This window comes from Strigops habroptila, chromosome 1 (genome assembly GCF_004027225.2).
Source record: "Strigops habroptila isolate Jane chromosome 1, bStrHab1.2.pri, whole genome shotgun sequence".
Classification (NCBI taxonomy): Eukaryota; Metazoa; Chordata; class Aves; order Psittaciformes; family Psittacidae; genus Strigops; species Strigops habroptila.
In genome coordinates, this window is record NC_044277.2 from 152,771,954 (window position 1) to 152,790,326 (window position 18,373).

An 18,373-nucleotide genomic window follows, 5' to 3' on the forward strand; every position below is an offset into this window, starting at 1 on the left:
GGGCTGAGCCAGGGTAAGTAACCAAAGTTTCTAGTGGAATAGCCAGGCTCCTGAACTTAACACAGGGAGGATGTCCATGTTTTCCCAGGTGTGCCTGACTCCAGAGCTGACAACTTGGGATGCAAAGCAATTCAGAGTCCATAAGGCAGATTGCTGGATCCATGTGTGCTCACTTTCTTACTGGCTGCTGCTCCTGCTGCTGGGGAAGAGCACGTGGAGGGCTGTCGTCAGAGTTGTACCGAAGGAAAGCTCAAAGGGACAATGCCAGCTTTTTTTCTCTCCTACCACTCAGCTGCACTGAAGCCCAACGCCTCTGGTAGCCAGTGGTGAAGCAGTGAGAAGCTGGTTTTGTTGCTGTGCTTTTACGAGAGAAGCCCGGCTGCATTAACTGTGATGGAAACAAGCACCTAGACACCTCGAACAAAACCCAGTGATGGAGGTCGGCTCCACAGAAGCCAGCAGCAGCTCCCAGGGAGGCACCGGCTGGCTGGATCTCACCCTTGTCACCTGCACTGAAACGGTGACTTTCACTGAAGTGGTGGCGGAAGAGGAGTGGGGATCCTTTTACTATTCTTTTAAGGTATCCTTTTAAAGCGTGCATTACTTCTCTCACATGCTTGCAGCTCTGGTGCTTTTTCAGCACCCCTGTGGGGAGGCAACTAGGGTTATTGAACTTTCTTGCCCAGATACTGGTGTTTTTCCCCCCCTGCAAAGACAGCAGACAGCATGTGTGAGGCATTTACAGAAAAACAAAAGAGTTGTAGGAATTGGAGTTCGGAGTTTCAGGTTTTAGTCAATCGTATCCCCTTCCAAGAGGGGACGGTGCTGTTTTTCTATAGACATGCTGTAATTATACGTGCATCTTTATTCAAAAGCTTGTCTTAGTTTGACACATCTTTTATGTAATTTCTTATAACCATCATCTTGACATAAGGGATTTCTTTTCCGTTTTCCAGCTGCAACAATCTCTGCACACAGGTGAGAGGGGTTTGTGTTGGTTTGAGGGTTTTTTAATCACAAAGGACAGGCTCTAATTAGTCAGTTGGTTTGTTTTTAACTTGAGCGGAGGATACAGAGTCTCTGAAAGGCTGCTGTTAAGAATGATCCAGATGAATCCTTTAGTAGTGAATGCTGTTGAATGACATGGGTAGTGTATTCATTCATCTCCAAAAATAAACAGCACGGGAATGTAGGGAAAAGAGGTGCTGAAATTAATCTTCAGATTTCTGTGCCTGTTGTCAATGCTATTAAGCAATGAATTAGGAAATCATTAATTAATTAAATTATTTGTGCTGCGTGCCATGTATCACTTTACTGTTGTGGCACATTGTACAAGTTAAGTTCAAATTACTAAGAAGTCTGACAAGGAGTACCCTGCCATTCTTTCTGGAGCTCAGGCCCAAAGACATCACTTCCAACTGGAAAGATACAGGCACTTAAATCATTTGACAGTATGTTAGGTAAAAGGGGATATGTTCAGAGGCAGTTTTGATTTCTATGAGATTGTTAGTGCTCTGACACACTGCCAGTGAAATCAGTGGACTTACAACAGGTTTCCCTACCTGTTAAGGAAAAACTTGAGTGATGGCTCTACAATTTATTAATGAGGGTCTCTTTGTAACATTCTACTGATACATTTTTTCCTTGTTAAGACAGTACTTTCTTATCTAGGATTTCAAGGGTGAAAATTCCTTTTTCCTCCTCTTTTTTCCCTCTCCACATTAGACTCCTCAAACGCTCTAGATAAAAATCAGAAGTGACAAGCAAAATATTTTTGACAACTTTCTCTTTACCTCCTTTGTGTTCTTTCCACAGTTAGTGCTGTGAAACTGAACAATGTCATGGGAGCAGTATTTTATAATGGTAAAAGTGACAATTAATTCTGATTAGAAAGTCCCCAGGCAGAAAAATGCTCCTTAATAAGGGAGATAGAGTAAATTACAATAATTAGGAAACCATGGATAGTTATGCATGCTCATCCATGGCTAAAGGAAACTTGATTCTGTTAGCTGAGAGCTTCTCATTAGGCTTGGACTCCTCTGTCGGATGTCTATCTCTGGCAATGAACTTTGCGAGGAGGTTCAGTGATTTCACATCAATTACCAGCTGTTAATAGGCATGGCAATATTTTGACTCTGGGGACCAGTGACAGCTGGTGCTGCTGCAGGAAAGGAAGGATAAAGCACCTGCTCTGATGGTGATGGTGCAGGGAAGACAGGGCTCCCTGCCAGCAATCTCAGCTTTCTCTAAAATCTCACGTGGGGAAGGTGCTGCTCATACCTGCTGACTCGGTTGGCTGTCCTCCACCAGTGCTGCCCACATTGTGGCTGTGTCCTTGCAACCTCCGACAAGCCAAGCAGCATCTCCTTCCTCTTCACAAGGGTCTGGTTAAGTAGCTAAAGTAATAAAAGTTTCAGCTTGGAATAGGCTGAATGGATTAAAAAACAGAGCTCAGTGATCAAAATGTAGCTGCAAATGGGGGTTTTGGTATTTTATTGGGATTTTCAAACACACTGCAGCCCATGGCTGACAGTAAAGGCAGGCTGGGTGAATGACCACTGCACAGGTTGACCCCAGTGCCTGCTGGTCAGGAAGCAGGCAGGACACACAAGCTGTTTCTGCTTGTAACCTATCTTAGCAAAGCAGTCGTAGGAAAACGTGATCTAAGCTGATAAGTGGAGACAAGGGAGTGATGCTCACCCTGTATCTGGAGCAGTTCCTGTGTTAATGATGCTTGAACAATTTTACTCAATGACAGCTACGTAGGGTGTCTCACACACTGCTTGAACTATGAGAACATATGCTGTATCTTCTTTTCCTCCCATGCTTCAAAAGGACACATAAGGAAGAAATAAGACAGGACACATATAAGGAAGAAATTCTTCCCTGTGAGGGTGCTGAGGCGCTGGCACAGGGTGCCCAGAGAAGCTGTGGCTGCCCCATCCCTGGCAGTGTTCAAGGCCAGGTTGGACACAAGGGCTTGGAGCAACCTGCTCTAGTGGAAGGTGTCCCTGCCCATGGCAGGGGAGTGGAACTGAATGAGCTTTAAGGTCTTTTCCAACACTGTGAGTGGTTCTCTGCTGCTTCTCTCAGAAGCATTTGAGTTTCTGTCTATTCCTCTTCATAGCTTAACAACTAAATCCGCACTGCTTCAGATTAGAAAACATTTTGCCAGTTCAGTTAGATTTCTTCTTTTTATTTATTTTGGCTGGGAAATGGAGTATTTCATCCACTTGGAGGATTGCACAATTCCCTTCTGGCAGTCATTACCAGAGCTCCTTGGCCAGTTGCTCACCAAGGCTTTGCCCATAATTCTGCTTTGGGGACATGGCCATGTGTGCTAACTAGGCTGGCTCTTGGCATGCAGAGTTGCAGCCTTTGGGGCAGGACTGGGTGCACCCACACATCACTCAGTATGCAAGAGAAGCTGGTGCTTCCCATGGCAAAGGCACTAGCTCATGCCCACCTTCATTATACACATCATATGCATTCAGGTATATGATATAGATATATATCATATATACATTATATACATTATACACATCATATACTTTCAGGTCTTGCAGCTGTGTTATGACAAATGGTCCCTGAAACCCAGACTATATTTCTTCCCAGGTGCCTGTGCATGAGGCATCCAGGTAGGTTACTGTCTTAAACCACAAGAAGTCCTGTTGGCTGGGTCAGCACCAAATTCAGAACAGATGTGCAAATTTCTATTAATTACAGCTCCGGCCTCCCTGGCCAAAGGAGAGTTCATTGCATCCCTTTACAATCTCTTCCATAGACATTTAATCTATGTGTAAAAGCGCTTTAAGTGAGTATCAACTGCCCTCTGCCAAATACAGTAATCTGAAAAGAGCAGAGATCCTCTGAACACCTTCCTCTGCTTTAGGACCTTCTTAATGCTATAAACCTGACAAGGTGCAAACCAGAAACCTGCCTGGAAAGACGTTAAAATCTCAGAATATGTTTGACCTGGTTATCCATAGGGTTGGGAGGCTTCGTCAGGGCTGGAGGAGGCACCTCCACTTGCCAGGCACCCAACAGACCCAAAGCTTCCCCAATGGTACGAGCATGTGCTCATCCTCAGAGGGGATTGAATAGGGGCCGTATCTTTTTTACGGGGTGTGCTGAGAAATGGGATGCCCTACTTTTATGCAATAAAGGTTGGCGTGCTCAAAGGACAAAAGTCACAGCCACTGTTTCGTTCTTGATGGGACTGTGTTCTCACCATCATCGACTGCCTCCCAGGAGAGAGGGCTGACTTCCATCGTCTAGTACATTTTCTCATTGTGTTTTCTCGTGTGTGGAGCTGAGCCCTCACCTGTGCAGCAGGACACAAAGGTTTTGTAGTTTACACTCTAAGTTGTGTGAACTACAAACTGTAAATGAAGTTGTGTACACACTACTGTACTCTCTCCCCTGCCAAGAGGGAACCCCAGCCACTGGTCTACATGCTGACATGCCTCTCTCCTTGGCCACGAGCCCTGTCCCCTATGCCATGCAGGGGCCGCATCATCACAGTAGTGATGCTGAAGTGCTAGATCTTTCAGAAGGAACAATGTGCATATCGAACCCACTACCACTGGTTTTACACATATACTCTAAATTCCCAATTTGTTTCAGGAAGGACTGTTTGACTCTGCCTGCCTCTATCCTCCCCCCACACTGTAGCATTCCTTAGACCTGCATGTTTTAGCCCACATAGCTCAGATACTAAACAGGAGTGCGTAGCCGTGCCAGAGTAAGCGCAAATCGAAGCACATCTGCTGCTTATCCATGGAGCCTAATGCTCTTGACAAAGGTCAGGGCTTACCATGTCCAGCAAACAGCTGAGGAGACCAGCTTGTGGAGAGAAGGTTTGCATAGACTTGTCTTGTTAGACTGCCAGGTGTCACGGATTTGGCTCCAGGTGTCCTCAGAGCCTGTTTAAATCAGAATCTGCTGTCCCTGCCATTTTATCCAAAGGCAGGAGCCTCTTTACCTCCTGGAAAGCATTTACCTATGCTATTGCTTATTCTGATTTTCAAGCAAACCTCACAAAGCATCCCATCATTGAATACATAGTAGAAAAATAATAATGGGTGCTGTCAAATTTCTGGAGTAATCTCTGCAAATGCAATCATACCTTTTAGAAAAACAGCCGTATCAAATAATTCATAAGTAACTTTGCAATCTTTCAGTGGGGGGGAGAGGAGGAGAATTACATCTACACAAATAAGGTGTCAGGAACTCCTGAACACAGCCTCTGCAATGTAATGACTGTTGCTATTCCTGAGATGCTGTGCTGAGAATGTAATAGCTGATCTCTGTGTGACACTGCTGCTGCAGTGTTGGCTAGGCTGGCTTCATCTAGTAGTTGAAATGCAACACAGAAGTGATCTGGCTGTGTGACAGCCCGACAGCTCTGAGCCAACAGATTCTGGTGGTTTTATACTAGCAACCCTCATACTTCTGACTCCATGGTCCACACAGCCTCAGGGTTTGTGTCTGTCTGCCTCTCCTACATGAATATGCCTAGCAAGGATTAATGTCTCCATTTTTTTGAGACGTTTTAATTGTACAGATTAGGCATGCTCAACCATTTTACCCCTTTTTGTGATTAAACCAGCATTTGACAGTTTCAAAAGGGCTATCAAAACCATATAATTATGCATGGGCCATTGAGTGACCTAATATTATCTCTTCAAGTTGAAAATGTTCAAGGAAAAAATAGATAGGTACCCCGTAAAAAATGTATCCACCACAACTACAAGTGCAATAGCATATATGCACAAGCTCATGCAAAACTGCTGCTCAAGTTCAGCAGAATAGAAAACATCAGCTGGAGTCCCTTCCAGCTGTGCCTTTCTTCCAACCCTAAGGACCCATGGAGAAGTGGCTGTTGTCAGCACCTCTGACATGTTGTGAAGGCCTCATGTGGCAATGCATCCCAGAATGACCTGTAGCCATGTGCTGGGAGGACAACACAGCCAGCCTGTGAGAAAGCACCTCAGTAAGGCAGCTTCTGTGCAGGAGGTGTGGAAGCTGTCCATCAGGCATGACTGGTGCCATTGAAATGGGAAAGCAGCAGTCCCAGAGGCAAACCTGGGGCTGAACTAGTATTTATGCACTTTGAATCAGGCTCCATTCCTATTAGGCAACTGCTCTGACATCAGGCAAAGGCTTCTGCACCTCAAAACTTGAGCAAAAGCACCTCCACTAGGATGAGCTATCAGGCATAACCCCATTCCACAGCCACAGCTGGTGCTCCCATCAGAGGGGACACATAATGTGAGAAATGAATGAGCAAGGGAGCTGTCTGGGGAGAACTGGAAGGAGGGATGGCATCGTGGCCCCAAAATATCTCCCAATGGCTCTGAAAGACTTAACAATGGTCTTGATTAAAGCTGCTCTCAGGGATGATCTTTGTCTCAAATATAAAGCCTATTGCTAGTCTTATCATAGCCCGGATTCAGAAATTTTGACAGACAAAATAACGAGCCTCTTCTACAAGCAAAGGAAAGTGCACACATCATCAGACAAGTTTTCTGGCTTATATTTCACCCATAAAGAGGCTTGCTTCGTTGACTAAAGCTGGGTTTAATCTTAAAGCAAATTAGCAAAACACGAATATGTGCTCGAGAAGTCAAGCACTGCCATGCTCCAAACGCAACAGCCTTGTGGAATAGCAGTGCATGCAATGGTTGTAAGTCAAGCCAAGGAAAGCCTCTTGACTTTGATTTGTTCTGTAACCTTCATTAAGTCACCAGCATCTTTAATTTTTCTATTCTAAAAGAACTGGTGTATAAGACTAGTGTCTCTCATGGCATTCTCATGTAATGTAGTTAGCAATGCCCATTGCAAAAGCAGCCCTTGCCCAAAGCTTCTATGCACGGGTTTGGGAGATGTTATTAGCTTGCTTTTTACCCAGAATGCCTCTGATGCCTGTGCAATGATGCTAAACAATGTTTTTTTGTAAATGAATGACCTTGCTGAGGATTGTTACTAAAAGGATTTCTCTTTGATGGACAAACAAGACATGAAATGGAACACCTCTATGTCTAAGCAACCTTGAGATGGTGAATAAAAGAAAACTATAGAACATGCAGCTGAAGTGAAGTTCAAGGATCAATCAGCTATCTGTCTAATCTAGTAACTATTTTTAAGACTTCCACAGATGGAGGTTTCACTGACTCAATCGATCTATATATATATATATGGTATAACTCAATTTTTTAAGATGATCAGCCTGAATTCTGTGCCGTGGTTTTGGTTCACTGATTTTTGGCCAGTCTGCAGTGGATCTGAAGAAGAGACTATTTTTTTTTTACACCAGTCTTTCTGTGTCTTGAAATTCATATTTTCCTGCAGTCTGCTTTTTGCTAGATTAAGCAGCTTAATTCAGTCAGTTAATTCAGTCTCCTGGATATATCCTCTAGACCGCTGTCAACCCATTGCTCTGTGTGTCTTGAAGCACTGAGCCCAGGAGTGGGTGTAATAGAGCGGCTGAGTACAGTGGAAGGATTAGAGCAGAGGCACGCGAGACAGGTGTCAATCTCATGAGGGTGGTTGTCACTCCCATGGTAGAGTGACATTATTAAATCATGTTCCACTTGTTGGGCATTATATGTGCTGCATGCAGGGAGCATGTATTGAAGACTCATCCAACCCTGTATGATTACACCCACTGCCCTGTAGAGTCCTGCACTTGTCCTTTGTTGAACAGTACCTTGGTTTTTTTCTAGCGCATGTTTCCAATTCATCAAGATAATTTTGAATTCTAATCGTAGCCTCTGTGAAGGCCTTTATCACGGTGGGTATCCCGTTAATAGCCACAGAAGTTTTCATTCCACGAGCTAACACAGACTGAGAGAGGCTGCAGTGATTTAAGTGGCCTATTATTATGACTCCTTAATCCCCAAGAATGAGCTCTTTTTCTTTTCTCTCTGAATGGCAACTACCACAAATAGATTAATAAAAACTTTGGCTTTGTTCTTTTATCTATGGCCTTTAAAACTTGCCTCTCCTACATTCAGTTTTTGCATCTTTTAGGATACCTTTGTAGTCTGGTTTAATTGTATATTTCTATAGAAGCTTAGCCTAAAATTGCTTAACTGTAGAGCACTGCTTTTTAACTTGGCAGGAAGGGATTTAAAGTGGCCGTATGTACTATGCCCCTGTGTCAGGGAAACACCCCTCTAACACAGCCTCTGTTGCTCCATAGCTATTTCTTCTGTGGGAATCATAAGAAGGTTTGAGTGTCAGATCCTTGTTCTGTTTGTACCCATATCAGTATAATACAGGAATACAGAGTTTCTTTCAAGAAAATACTCTCCCAATTTTACACCAGAGAAAATGAGAGCAAGTTTTGCTCCTCAGTTGTCTTCATGAGTGAAAGATTTTCTCTGAAATGGAAAAGACAAACAGAACCTGCGGGAAAGGCCACTGATTTCAAGGACAGAAGTGTTGTGAAATTGTATCTTTTTTAATTGCTTTCCAAAAACACACTTCCTTCCAACTCCTGTACAAAGCAAAGCATCCCCATAAAAATAGCTCCACATGCCTCTGCCACATATTTTACAGGGAAATTGTTTCCAAGAAGTTCAAGAGATTTGCAGACACCCAAAAAAGGTGGAGGTTTGGGAGTTTTTTTGTCTGAAGGCTAAGTATCCAGCCCACACAAGTTGTCTTATCTAGGTCACTCTATAATCAGTAGAGACAGGCCATCCCAACGTAGGTGAGATGAATGGTGACTCATCTCTGAGATGCTGCTATTATCTAGACTACACAATGACAACTTAGAGCAGTTCTCTTTCTTTACAGTTATGTGACATGACCCAAACGGCAGACTATGCCGTGCTAGGAAAAGTGAAACCATCTGAACACACCTTTCATTGCATGCTTAAACTAACCTCTGGGTTTAGGCGCAGAGCGCAACCTCAAATTGCTCATACACCAGGTCTTGCCTTTCCTGCATGCCCACATAGCCCACAGGGTAGTGTGGCTACCTACCTGGAACAAAGCTGAAGCTGGTTCCCACAAGTGGCTCCTCAGCAGAGGAGGAGCCATGGCTGCTGGCCAGGATGGGGCTAAGAGCTGAGAAGGCGCTAAAGCTCATGGCAGAGCAAGAAGTTCCTTGCTCCTGCTCCTTTCCCACCATTTCACCTTCATTTCCTGCGCTCACAGCTGAGCCATTTTCTCTTTGCAGGCAGCAGGAGCCCTGGTTTCTGCTCACCCATGAGAAAGTCATGGGTTAGTGGCTGCCAAATGCTTTTAATGAGTGCTCTCCTCTCTTTCTGCTCCATCATCAGTCCAGTCAGGTAGGCATGGGTCTCACCAACAGCCTCAGGACAGTGCCCTGAGGTCATTTCTGTAAGGCCAGCAGCAGGAGACCCTCTTTAACTGCAGCCCTTGCCCGTCTCCTCTATTTTCCACTAGCTCCCACATTATGGGTTTGGTGTCAGGAACTGGAACTTCCCAAACAACTGCACTGACATAATCCAAAACTCATCCCAATTTCTAGGATGTGAGTCCAGGCAACCAATACACCTATCTGAAGCACTGGAAAGCCACACGAAGGCAGAACAGGGGGCTGAAGGCTCTGCTAGATTTCATTCCTGCAGGGGTCTGCTCAGGAGCAGCAGTCTCTGGGAGACAGGTCCCCTTTGGAAATTGGGTTTAACTTTATTAACTATCAGTTCTGCTGAGACATACATGTATTTTTTCTCTCTCCAACTCCAGTAATAATGAGTATATTACTGCTGCTGGATACATTAGGATTTTTATTTTCTCCTGAGCTCTCCTGCTCTACACCCTTCAAACCTGTAACTGTGAAAAATCTGCTCTTCTCTACTCGCCTTCACAGAAGAGCAGTGCAATTATCTTCCATGATGCTACGTACAGCTTTACACAGGACAGGGTTCTATAAGTGAGAATTTTGGAGAAATGAAGAATATTTTCTGCAGGCTGACCCTATGTTCACCAGGCTCAGAGCTGACTGGTTGCTATGGAGAAAACATAAACTTCACACAAGCATGGAGGCGGAAACCTGCAGAGTGGCCACTGAAAAGTAACTATCCTGCATCTAGCAAGGGTTTTGGTAGGACAAAAGGAGGGAGAAGATTGGGTGTGCACTCACAACACAAGCAAACGCAGACACATGCACCCTTCTTCTTCCAGCCTAAGGGTCGGGATGCTTTGAGAGCACGAATAGCTTTTCTAATTCTTTTCTTTTCACTGTAGGCAGTACCACTAGGGGACGTTTTGTCATCACGTATCGCTCGCTACACAATTTTACTTTTCCTTACAGTGGGTCATGCTTTCTTTTCAATCTTGGTGCATATCTAGATCATGGAGTGGATGTCTGAATTTCGTAGGACTTGTGGATGACCCGGACTCACTGGAGCTGGGAAGGAAAGAAGTATTTATTTCCCTCATTTCTCCAAAGGAGCCCATCTATCAATATTCCTTACAAAATGAGGAAGCTGGTTATTTCACAGCTTGCTGGAGCACCATGAGAAAACAGGGCTGCCTCTCACTTTAGTGTTATGTGCCGAACACATAGATATTGCTAGTGGTTTTGTGAAGCTAGAAGTAATATATAGCCACTGCAATCAAACTGGAATGAATATCACCAGCAGTGAAGCATGTTAAGTATTTGCTGAAAGAACAAGAATATATTTTAAACTAAATAATAGATATCTATTGGCAAAACTTACATTTAACTCCTCTTTTATATTCTGGTCTCAATTGTCCTAGGATAACTGGCTGGCTTAACCCAAGTCACCTACCGATACACTTTTCTTTCCCTTCTCTTCAATGCAGACAGAGCAGCTGGTGACTCTTTGGATTCTCTTTATTGTCACTATTGCTGGAAATGCCATTGTGCTCTTCTCTACCTGGAGGAGGAAGCGGAAATCTCGAATGACCTTCTTTGTTACACAGTTGGCAATCACAGGTAGTGTATGAGAGGGGAAAGGGAATCTGAACTCCACAGGGATCACTCTTACAATGACAAATAAGAAAATGCAAGCTGAGTGGTGAAGAATTCAGTTGCCACCTAATGTTCAGCTGCAGTTTGCCATAAGACAGATGGATGGCTGCTTACCCCAGTGCTCAGTCTGCCTCCCATCTAAAAAGACGTTGCTAGATGTAGTAGGGTCTGCGTCAGATGCAGCAGCTACAACTCATTGATTTCACTGAATCTTATCTTCCAGTCTGAACATGCACCCACATTTCCCCAGCAGTTGTCATGGAACTGTTTAAATTAAACTAGTTTGAGGTTAATCTCTTGTGTTTTTTTACTAAACCCCTTTCTAAAGTACTTCATACAGGTATTTCTCCATCAATTACGCTCTTGCATTGGCAAGAGAAAATTATTTCATCTTGTCTGGTTTAACCAAGTTAGGGAAATGTAACAAAATGTAAAGGTGGAGAGGAATGCATTTAGCTATTTTTTCTGAAAGGGGAAAAGGATTCTGGTCCAAGAACTTTGTAGTTTTTGAAGGAAATGGAAAAATGTACAGAAACTTGGTTTGTAGAATGTCAGTCTCAGCAACTAGGAAAGGAAAAAACAGCATAAGCAGCACATCGTTTCTCTGTGGCCTTGAATGGGCTAAATCTGTGGGGATTTAAGTTTCCCAAGGGAAAAATGTGCTGTTTCTGTAATAGTGTCCTGCTGCTAATCCCTGCTTACAAGACAGCTGAGTTGTATTTTTCTGTGTATATAAGATATATTTATATGCTTTCTGTTGCCTTTTTTTTTTTTTTTTTTTTTTTTTGGTGAGCTATGGTAGGAATTACAGCACTTTTCCACTAAAGAGCTATTTAATATGTGATTTCCCATCCTCCTTTGGTGTCTGTTGTGTATCTGTTTAAACTGGAAAACAAAGGACTACACACCCCAATTGTCAACATGCATTCTTTGCAAGTAAATGAACTCCTGTTCATGATCTCAACTATGACCAACCATCATAAGAAGGGCTTTGGAAGAGAGAAGGGTGGAAAATGACCCTATGTGTCCATCTGGCACAGAGGACACAAGGGCTGGGCTTGCTGCCAGAGCAGGGGCACATGTAATACATACACCAGCATGGTAATAGAAAATGGGTCCTAATAGGAAGAGCTCAACTAAACAGCAAAGGATCTTGTCCTAGTAAAAAAACAAATGTATTTACTGTAGCAGAGAAAGAACCGGCGCAAGGACATGGATGTCCAAGTCAAAGAAATAAAGCAAGAGCAGACAGTAATGTCCAGACCACGATAGCTTAGGAGAAGTCTGGTCCATGTGAGGTGTGCTAGGATGAGGCTACTCCTATTGCTGTGCTGGGTAAGCCCTGAGTGGGAGTTTTGCCATTTTGGACCAATAGAAAAGGCTGGCTTTTTGGATTAGAATGGAGGTGGATAGAGAGCTATTCACTAGGGTTTCAAATACCATCTAGATGAAGGGAGGGGAAGGCACTACAAGCGCAGTTTTGAGGGAGCTGGAATAATCAGTGGCAAAGACAACAAGGCAAATACCCCATTAGAAGTGGGCAGCAAATAGTATATGCAGCTGACATTACAATATTGAATGAGGTCCATGTTCCACTCGCTGATTCTTCTGACGTCCCCATCCCTAAAACTATTCCTGACTTTTAAAATCAGAGCTTTAAAGTGCCCGAGTTCAACAGTCTTCTCCATTTCATGTTATGGAAATACGCATAGAAAATTTACTTGACATTCACATCTGCAATGTTAAAAAAGAGGTAACACTAGCTTGAACAGCAAGGCTCCTTTCAAGCAATGTTGACTTCTTCTGCGATGCAGGAGTCAGAATTTTAATTTATCTTCCTGTACCAAGAGCTCCTGTCAGTATTTTGGCACAAAGAAATGACTCCATTCCTAAAACGGAGCCATTTTACTTTCTTATCTTCAAAAAATATTAATAAGAACAAAGCAAGCTGGCAACAGTCATCATCCTTTCACAACAAGTTATGAGGTAGATGTAGAACATTATGAAAACACTGGCTTGTCACATTGCTTTGACATGCCAGGCGTATTTAAATCCTACCAACTAAAGCCTAATCTCCTGGCAAACAGTTTCTGCTTAGTCAATATTACTACTTCCATCTATTTTGAGATTCTTAAAATATTTATTATTTCTGCCTCAGTAGCATAGAGAAGAATAATGGATATAGCTTTATCAATGCAGGCATTTCAAAGCCATTTAAAAAGTTTTTGTCTATTGATCTGCAGCTCGATATTTGGGTAGTGTCCCCAGTTCTCATGTCTTCCCACTAATGTAGGACCAAAATGAAATGAAAATATAGCCTTCGTGTTAGAATAAACAAGGTATTCAAAGCAAATTGTGCATAATACATGAATAGGAAATGAGCACTGTTGTTCTCCTTGACTGGTTGCCAAGCCAGATGCAGAAGAGACGTAACTTACTGATTGAGGCTCCTTTCAACACTGCCAGAATGGAGTGGTTCAACCCACTCGGCAAATGCAGAGATAAGAATCATACTGATCTTACACCCTAATTCAACGTGGTTCTCAAGGATGCAGGGATCTATAGGAATGTGAGTAACCCCTTCAACTTCAGTATGTTTAAAGAGGTTGCTGAAGCCTGGATTCAGAATATTTGATGTTAAATATATGCCTATACAATGCCTGTGTCAGTACCACATTTATGTCGATGTTTAACTCTCAGCTCACACATAGATCTCTGAAATTATCTGAGAATTAAGCACTAGGAAATCAGCTAAGAGTTAACAGATGAGTTGAACAATATTATTAATCACTCAGCATCAGCTAATTTAGCAAAGAGGAATATTGCCATATTTGCCTTGTGTTCAATTTGCTTTCAGGCATATTCCTTTGTTGTAAAGACGGTTTTCTTAAAAACAAGCTTATCTGTGAAGACTGAAACTAAAGTTAGGTCTCCTACAGATTTCTATCTCTGAGGCAATTTAGTTTCTCAGAAAGTGGAAGCTCTGAAGATTACCCTGAGAGGAGGGTATTTCTAAATACCTTTTCCCAAAGAGATTTCTTCTGAGTTTAGCACAAGTTATGCTCATGGCACAGCTATCATTCCTGGCAAGAAACCTCTCACATCTTCCCTTACCTGATGTCATTTCGCATAACTTCAGAGTCTTAGTGTCTTTAAGATCTTTGTCTCTTGGAGATCAAAGAGAGGGGTCTGACAGATGGGCAAGTTCTCAGGTGCTGTATCACACTGGAAAGCTTCAAGCAAAATACAGTTGCTTTCAGAAAAGATGGTTTCCCCACATATTTATATCTATTTAGATCACTTTACCCAGATCTACCAAATAAATGCCTTCTTAACTCTACTTCTCAAGAGTAAAAGCAGCAGACACAAGCTATACTCATAGTACTATTTGAGCAGCATTGGACAAGGAATGTAATTTATTGGTTAAACAGTCGATTCAAACTGTTATTATTTGACCAATTCAAAAACCAATCAAGCAATATATTAAAAATCTCTGCTGAAAAGTATTTTACTTCTCATTATTCTTCATCCAACTTCAACTGCTACTGACAGAGGAATGTAGTTAAGTTCCTTTTAATGACCAAACCCGCATAGTTTATTGAGGTTTTTTTCCACCAACAGTAACATCTGGAAAGTTGGAGCTGGAAATGTCATGACCATTAACTCCGTGACTTTCTCCTTCTATTTCAACACTTAGCAGAAATCAGTACCTTAAGAACACTGTTAGATTTTGTCCATTGCTAGGGGTAGAAATGCATGCAGGCACTTTACTGCATGCTGAATTTTAAGCCATAGGCTGACAGACTTGGTTGGAAATGTATGCTCACTTCAGTATTGCTGTGACTGTAATGAAGAGACAAAGAAAAAAGAACATCAGGTAACTTCTATGGTAGCTTACATATAAACAGAAAAAAACCCAAAAGATGACTTATAAAAGTAGTCAGCTGCAGCCTATACTGTGATATAAATACCAAATCATAAGGGATGATTTGAGAATGACATTAAAAAGACAAGGAGGTATTTTTAAAAGTGCCTTTTTATATCACTGCCATATTCTTCAGTTGCTCCCAGAAAGCTGGATGGTAGGAAGCTTTGGGCTTTAAGCAATTTTACACTCATTTTGCTCAATGTTTAGTAAAAAGCCAATATGCTTGCCATAAGAGGGTTATGTGAGCAAATAGGTGGAATTGGGCCCTGCTAATGCAAAGAACATTTATTTTCTGTGCTGCTTCTGCCCAGAGAGAGCACGGTTGTAGGACTAAAACCAACTGCACTCAGACATTGACTTCTGGGATGGCTTTGTTTAATATGACTGAAGGCAGACTCTGCCAACTAATCTGCTAGTTAAACAGTACTAAATAGGTGCATCAAACTCTACAACAGCTAAACATGAATAAACACATTAGAAGTTGTCCTTCTCTTCTTCTTCTTCTTCTTATTATTATTATTTTCCTCTTATTTTTTTCCCCTTACACCAAAACCACTACAGCACTGACTGCTTTAATGGACTGTGCCTGTCCTTTAATATTTTTCTTCCTTGCCTCTGTGACTTGAAGGAATGAAGATGACTTGTTACTCCCTGATATGTACAAAAGCTTAATATAATAACACCATTACCAAAATTAACGTGTATTAACCAATTATTGTCTCTATTCCAGCTTTTCATCTGGAAAATGGTACTTGTAGTATTTCTGCACACCAGAGAAATCATACATACGAATTCATCAGTTTTACAAGTACTTTAGATATCACAGTGATTATGAGCATTGGAAGTTAATTGCATAGAGCCCATTAGCAGCTAACTCAGCAAGTCACCTTAATGGAGGTGGACTGTTGGCAGCCAAAGAGCCCATAGAATTCCCACTTATACTGGAAAACTCATACCTGGCCTGGAATCTGCCATCTGATTTACATAATTGCCCATCCAAGACACAGAAACCTCATGCAGAATGCTGAACTGAAATAGAATTTATTTCAACAATTCCCAGAAATCTGTAGCTTTCCCCCCTTTCCACACCTTTAATTTCTGCTCATTTGTGGGAAAAGTCTCAGGAGAGGTGAGAAGTGTCAATATCCTACCTGCAGAAAAGAAGACTTGGAGGAAGTTACAACTGTACTGTAAAATTCATTGGTAAAATTGAAAGAAGGATATCTGCATTCATTAAGCCATAGAACCACTTGAGAGTGCAATTAATGAATTAATGTATGGTAAGGGAAAAGTCTCTGCTAGTGCATCATCCTCATTCTATACTACATGTTCCCATCACTACAGAAAAGGATATGTCAAAATTAGGAAGAGTGTCACTCGTTAATATTCCTTCAGGCACAGACACTGGCATTTGCCCAAGTCCCCAGTGACACCTAAATCCCCCAGTTTTGGAAGCAGCCTGATTCCCGAACACCAGCTGGAATTCCAACAACTCTGCAAATCACTGGAGTGTATACACAGCTTGAGAACTAGGGAAATAAATAGATTATGTCCACCTTTCCTCTGCAGGCTACAGAAACTAAAGCATTTAATACAACTGTTCATTCTGCATTCACAGAACAAATGAGAATGGATTTACCAAGAGCAAAAATAGTCTCCGGGAGTAAACATGACAGTATTAACATTACTTATTCAGTGCATCCCATGAAACTGTGTTGAGTTGTCTGGACTGGGAGTGAATAAGAAAATTAATTGCATGGCTCTATTAGTTGCCTGAAGAAGAAACAATCATTTTCCATACATATCCTGCCAAAAAGACGAATTCAGTAACTGGAAAACAACATGGGACTTACTTTAAGTTAGGTACGTATTAGTGTACCCCGCAAAGATGGAGGCAATGCAGGATAAGATATATGCCTGTCATTGCCTGTGGTATCACGTGGCAAAACAGATTTGATATCCATTGCCAGGTCTGGCAGATTCAATACCTCCTAGCAGAAATTCAAATTCTCCTTTAAACTTTAGCTCAGATTTGAAGATGATTCATACTACCCTAGATCTTAATAAGTAACTTGGACACTGACGCTATACAATTCCAGTTTGATACTATGAATCATGCTTTACTATACGCTCAGGTCAGGTTTCTTGTGTGAACAGCCAGGAATATTTCTGTATGTCTCTATATAATCATTCTTGTCTGCATATATGGTTAGTCAACACAAGACTCAATCTTTCCCGAGGAAAACAGAAAATATCCACAAATGCATCCCTTTTAAAATGCATTTTCTCCAAAACAAAGCCTGAAGTAGATGAGGTAAAAAGTGGAATAACCTCAGGAGTCAGGCAAAGAAACCAAGAGTGAGCATTAGCATGAAAACTGAGTGACAGAAAAAACCTTTGTGCAAAGAAGGAGACATAGTCTCTTTGGGCGTATCAGGACCTCTATTTCACGGTGTTTGGTCACACTACCAAAGGAAGATGGTCATGGAAAACAAAGTACAGCTCGTGGTTTAGAGGTGAAATCATGAAGCTTAAGGTCTCACGCAAACAACCTGACATCTTAAAAATACATTGCTCCAATCCAGTTTAGTAGTGTAGGAACAGTGAAACTTGCACTAACACACATGCATTCAGTCTAGTTACACAATTTCCTTATGAGGTTTAATGTAAAAGAAACTGGGTTTGGTGCAAAATGAACTCTCCTTGAAAAGGTAAAGTTATGCTCCCACAACACTGGGGCTCCAAGAGAAAAGGTGGCCTTGAAGGACTGGCAATAATCCTGTGGTCTAAGGCAGTTGGATTGACTTTGCCTTCAATGTATGAAGAGAATTGGAGTCAAGTAAGTGTGCTACAGTGCTACAGTGGAGCTCATCTTAATGCAGTAGCCAGAGCGTTTCAGTCTAACATATGCTACCCCAAAAAGCAGGCTGGAGGCTGGTTACTGCCCAACCAGGGAGCTCTTGTAGAGGTGGAATACACCAAAAGTATAGAAATCAGCTGCAGGTTTTCTGACAACTACTTCTGCTTTGGTTTTTCAATTCCAAACGGATTTCAAAGCGTTTTTAGTCAGTCTGGACCCACGCTTGTGTACTTTATGTTTTGCCTAATGCTCATGTATTTTTAGGTACCTTCTAAAGGGCTCACTGGGAAGTCCAGGGCTGGGCGCCATATTCATGTTTGCTGTGACTCTCCATTGCAGCTCACTGCAGTAGGGAACAGTAGCACTGGCACAAAAGCAAAATAAGCTTAAGTGTAGTACCTGTCTATAACAGTAGAATGCAGTGTCCCTCCCATTAGTGGAAATATGAAGATAATGAGCTCTCCAAATTTGCTACTGGAAGCAATAATGGTCATCCACTTAAAAACCCTGTAATGACTGTTATTTATATAGCCTACTTTAATCTTACAAATGCAGGAACAAGATGTCCATGATTCATGGTTTGTAATTAATGCAATCACAACCCACTACA

At 42.1% G+C, this 18,373-nt stretch overlaps 1 protein-coding gene across 1 annotated transcript in view; it reads left to right on the forward strand.

Annotated features, from left to right (window-relative positions):
- Positions 1-433: 433 nt before the first annotated feature.
- NPSR1 (neuropeptide S receptor 1) overlaps positions 434-18,373 on the forward strand; it is a 52,060-nt gene continuing 34,120 nt past the window's right edge. Inside the window, exons 1-2 of the mRNA XM_030490217.1 lie at positions 434-580; positions 10,807-10,939. Coding sequence (XP_030346077.1) covers positions 434-580; positions 10,807-10,939 — 280 coding nt within the window. The remainder of the gene's footprint in view (positions 581-10,806; positions 10,940-18,373) is intronic.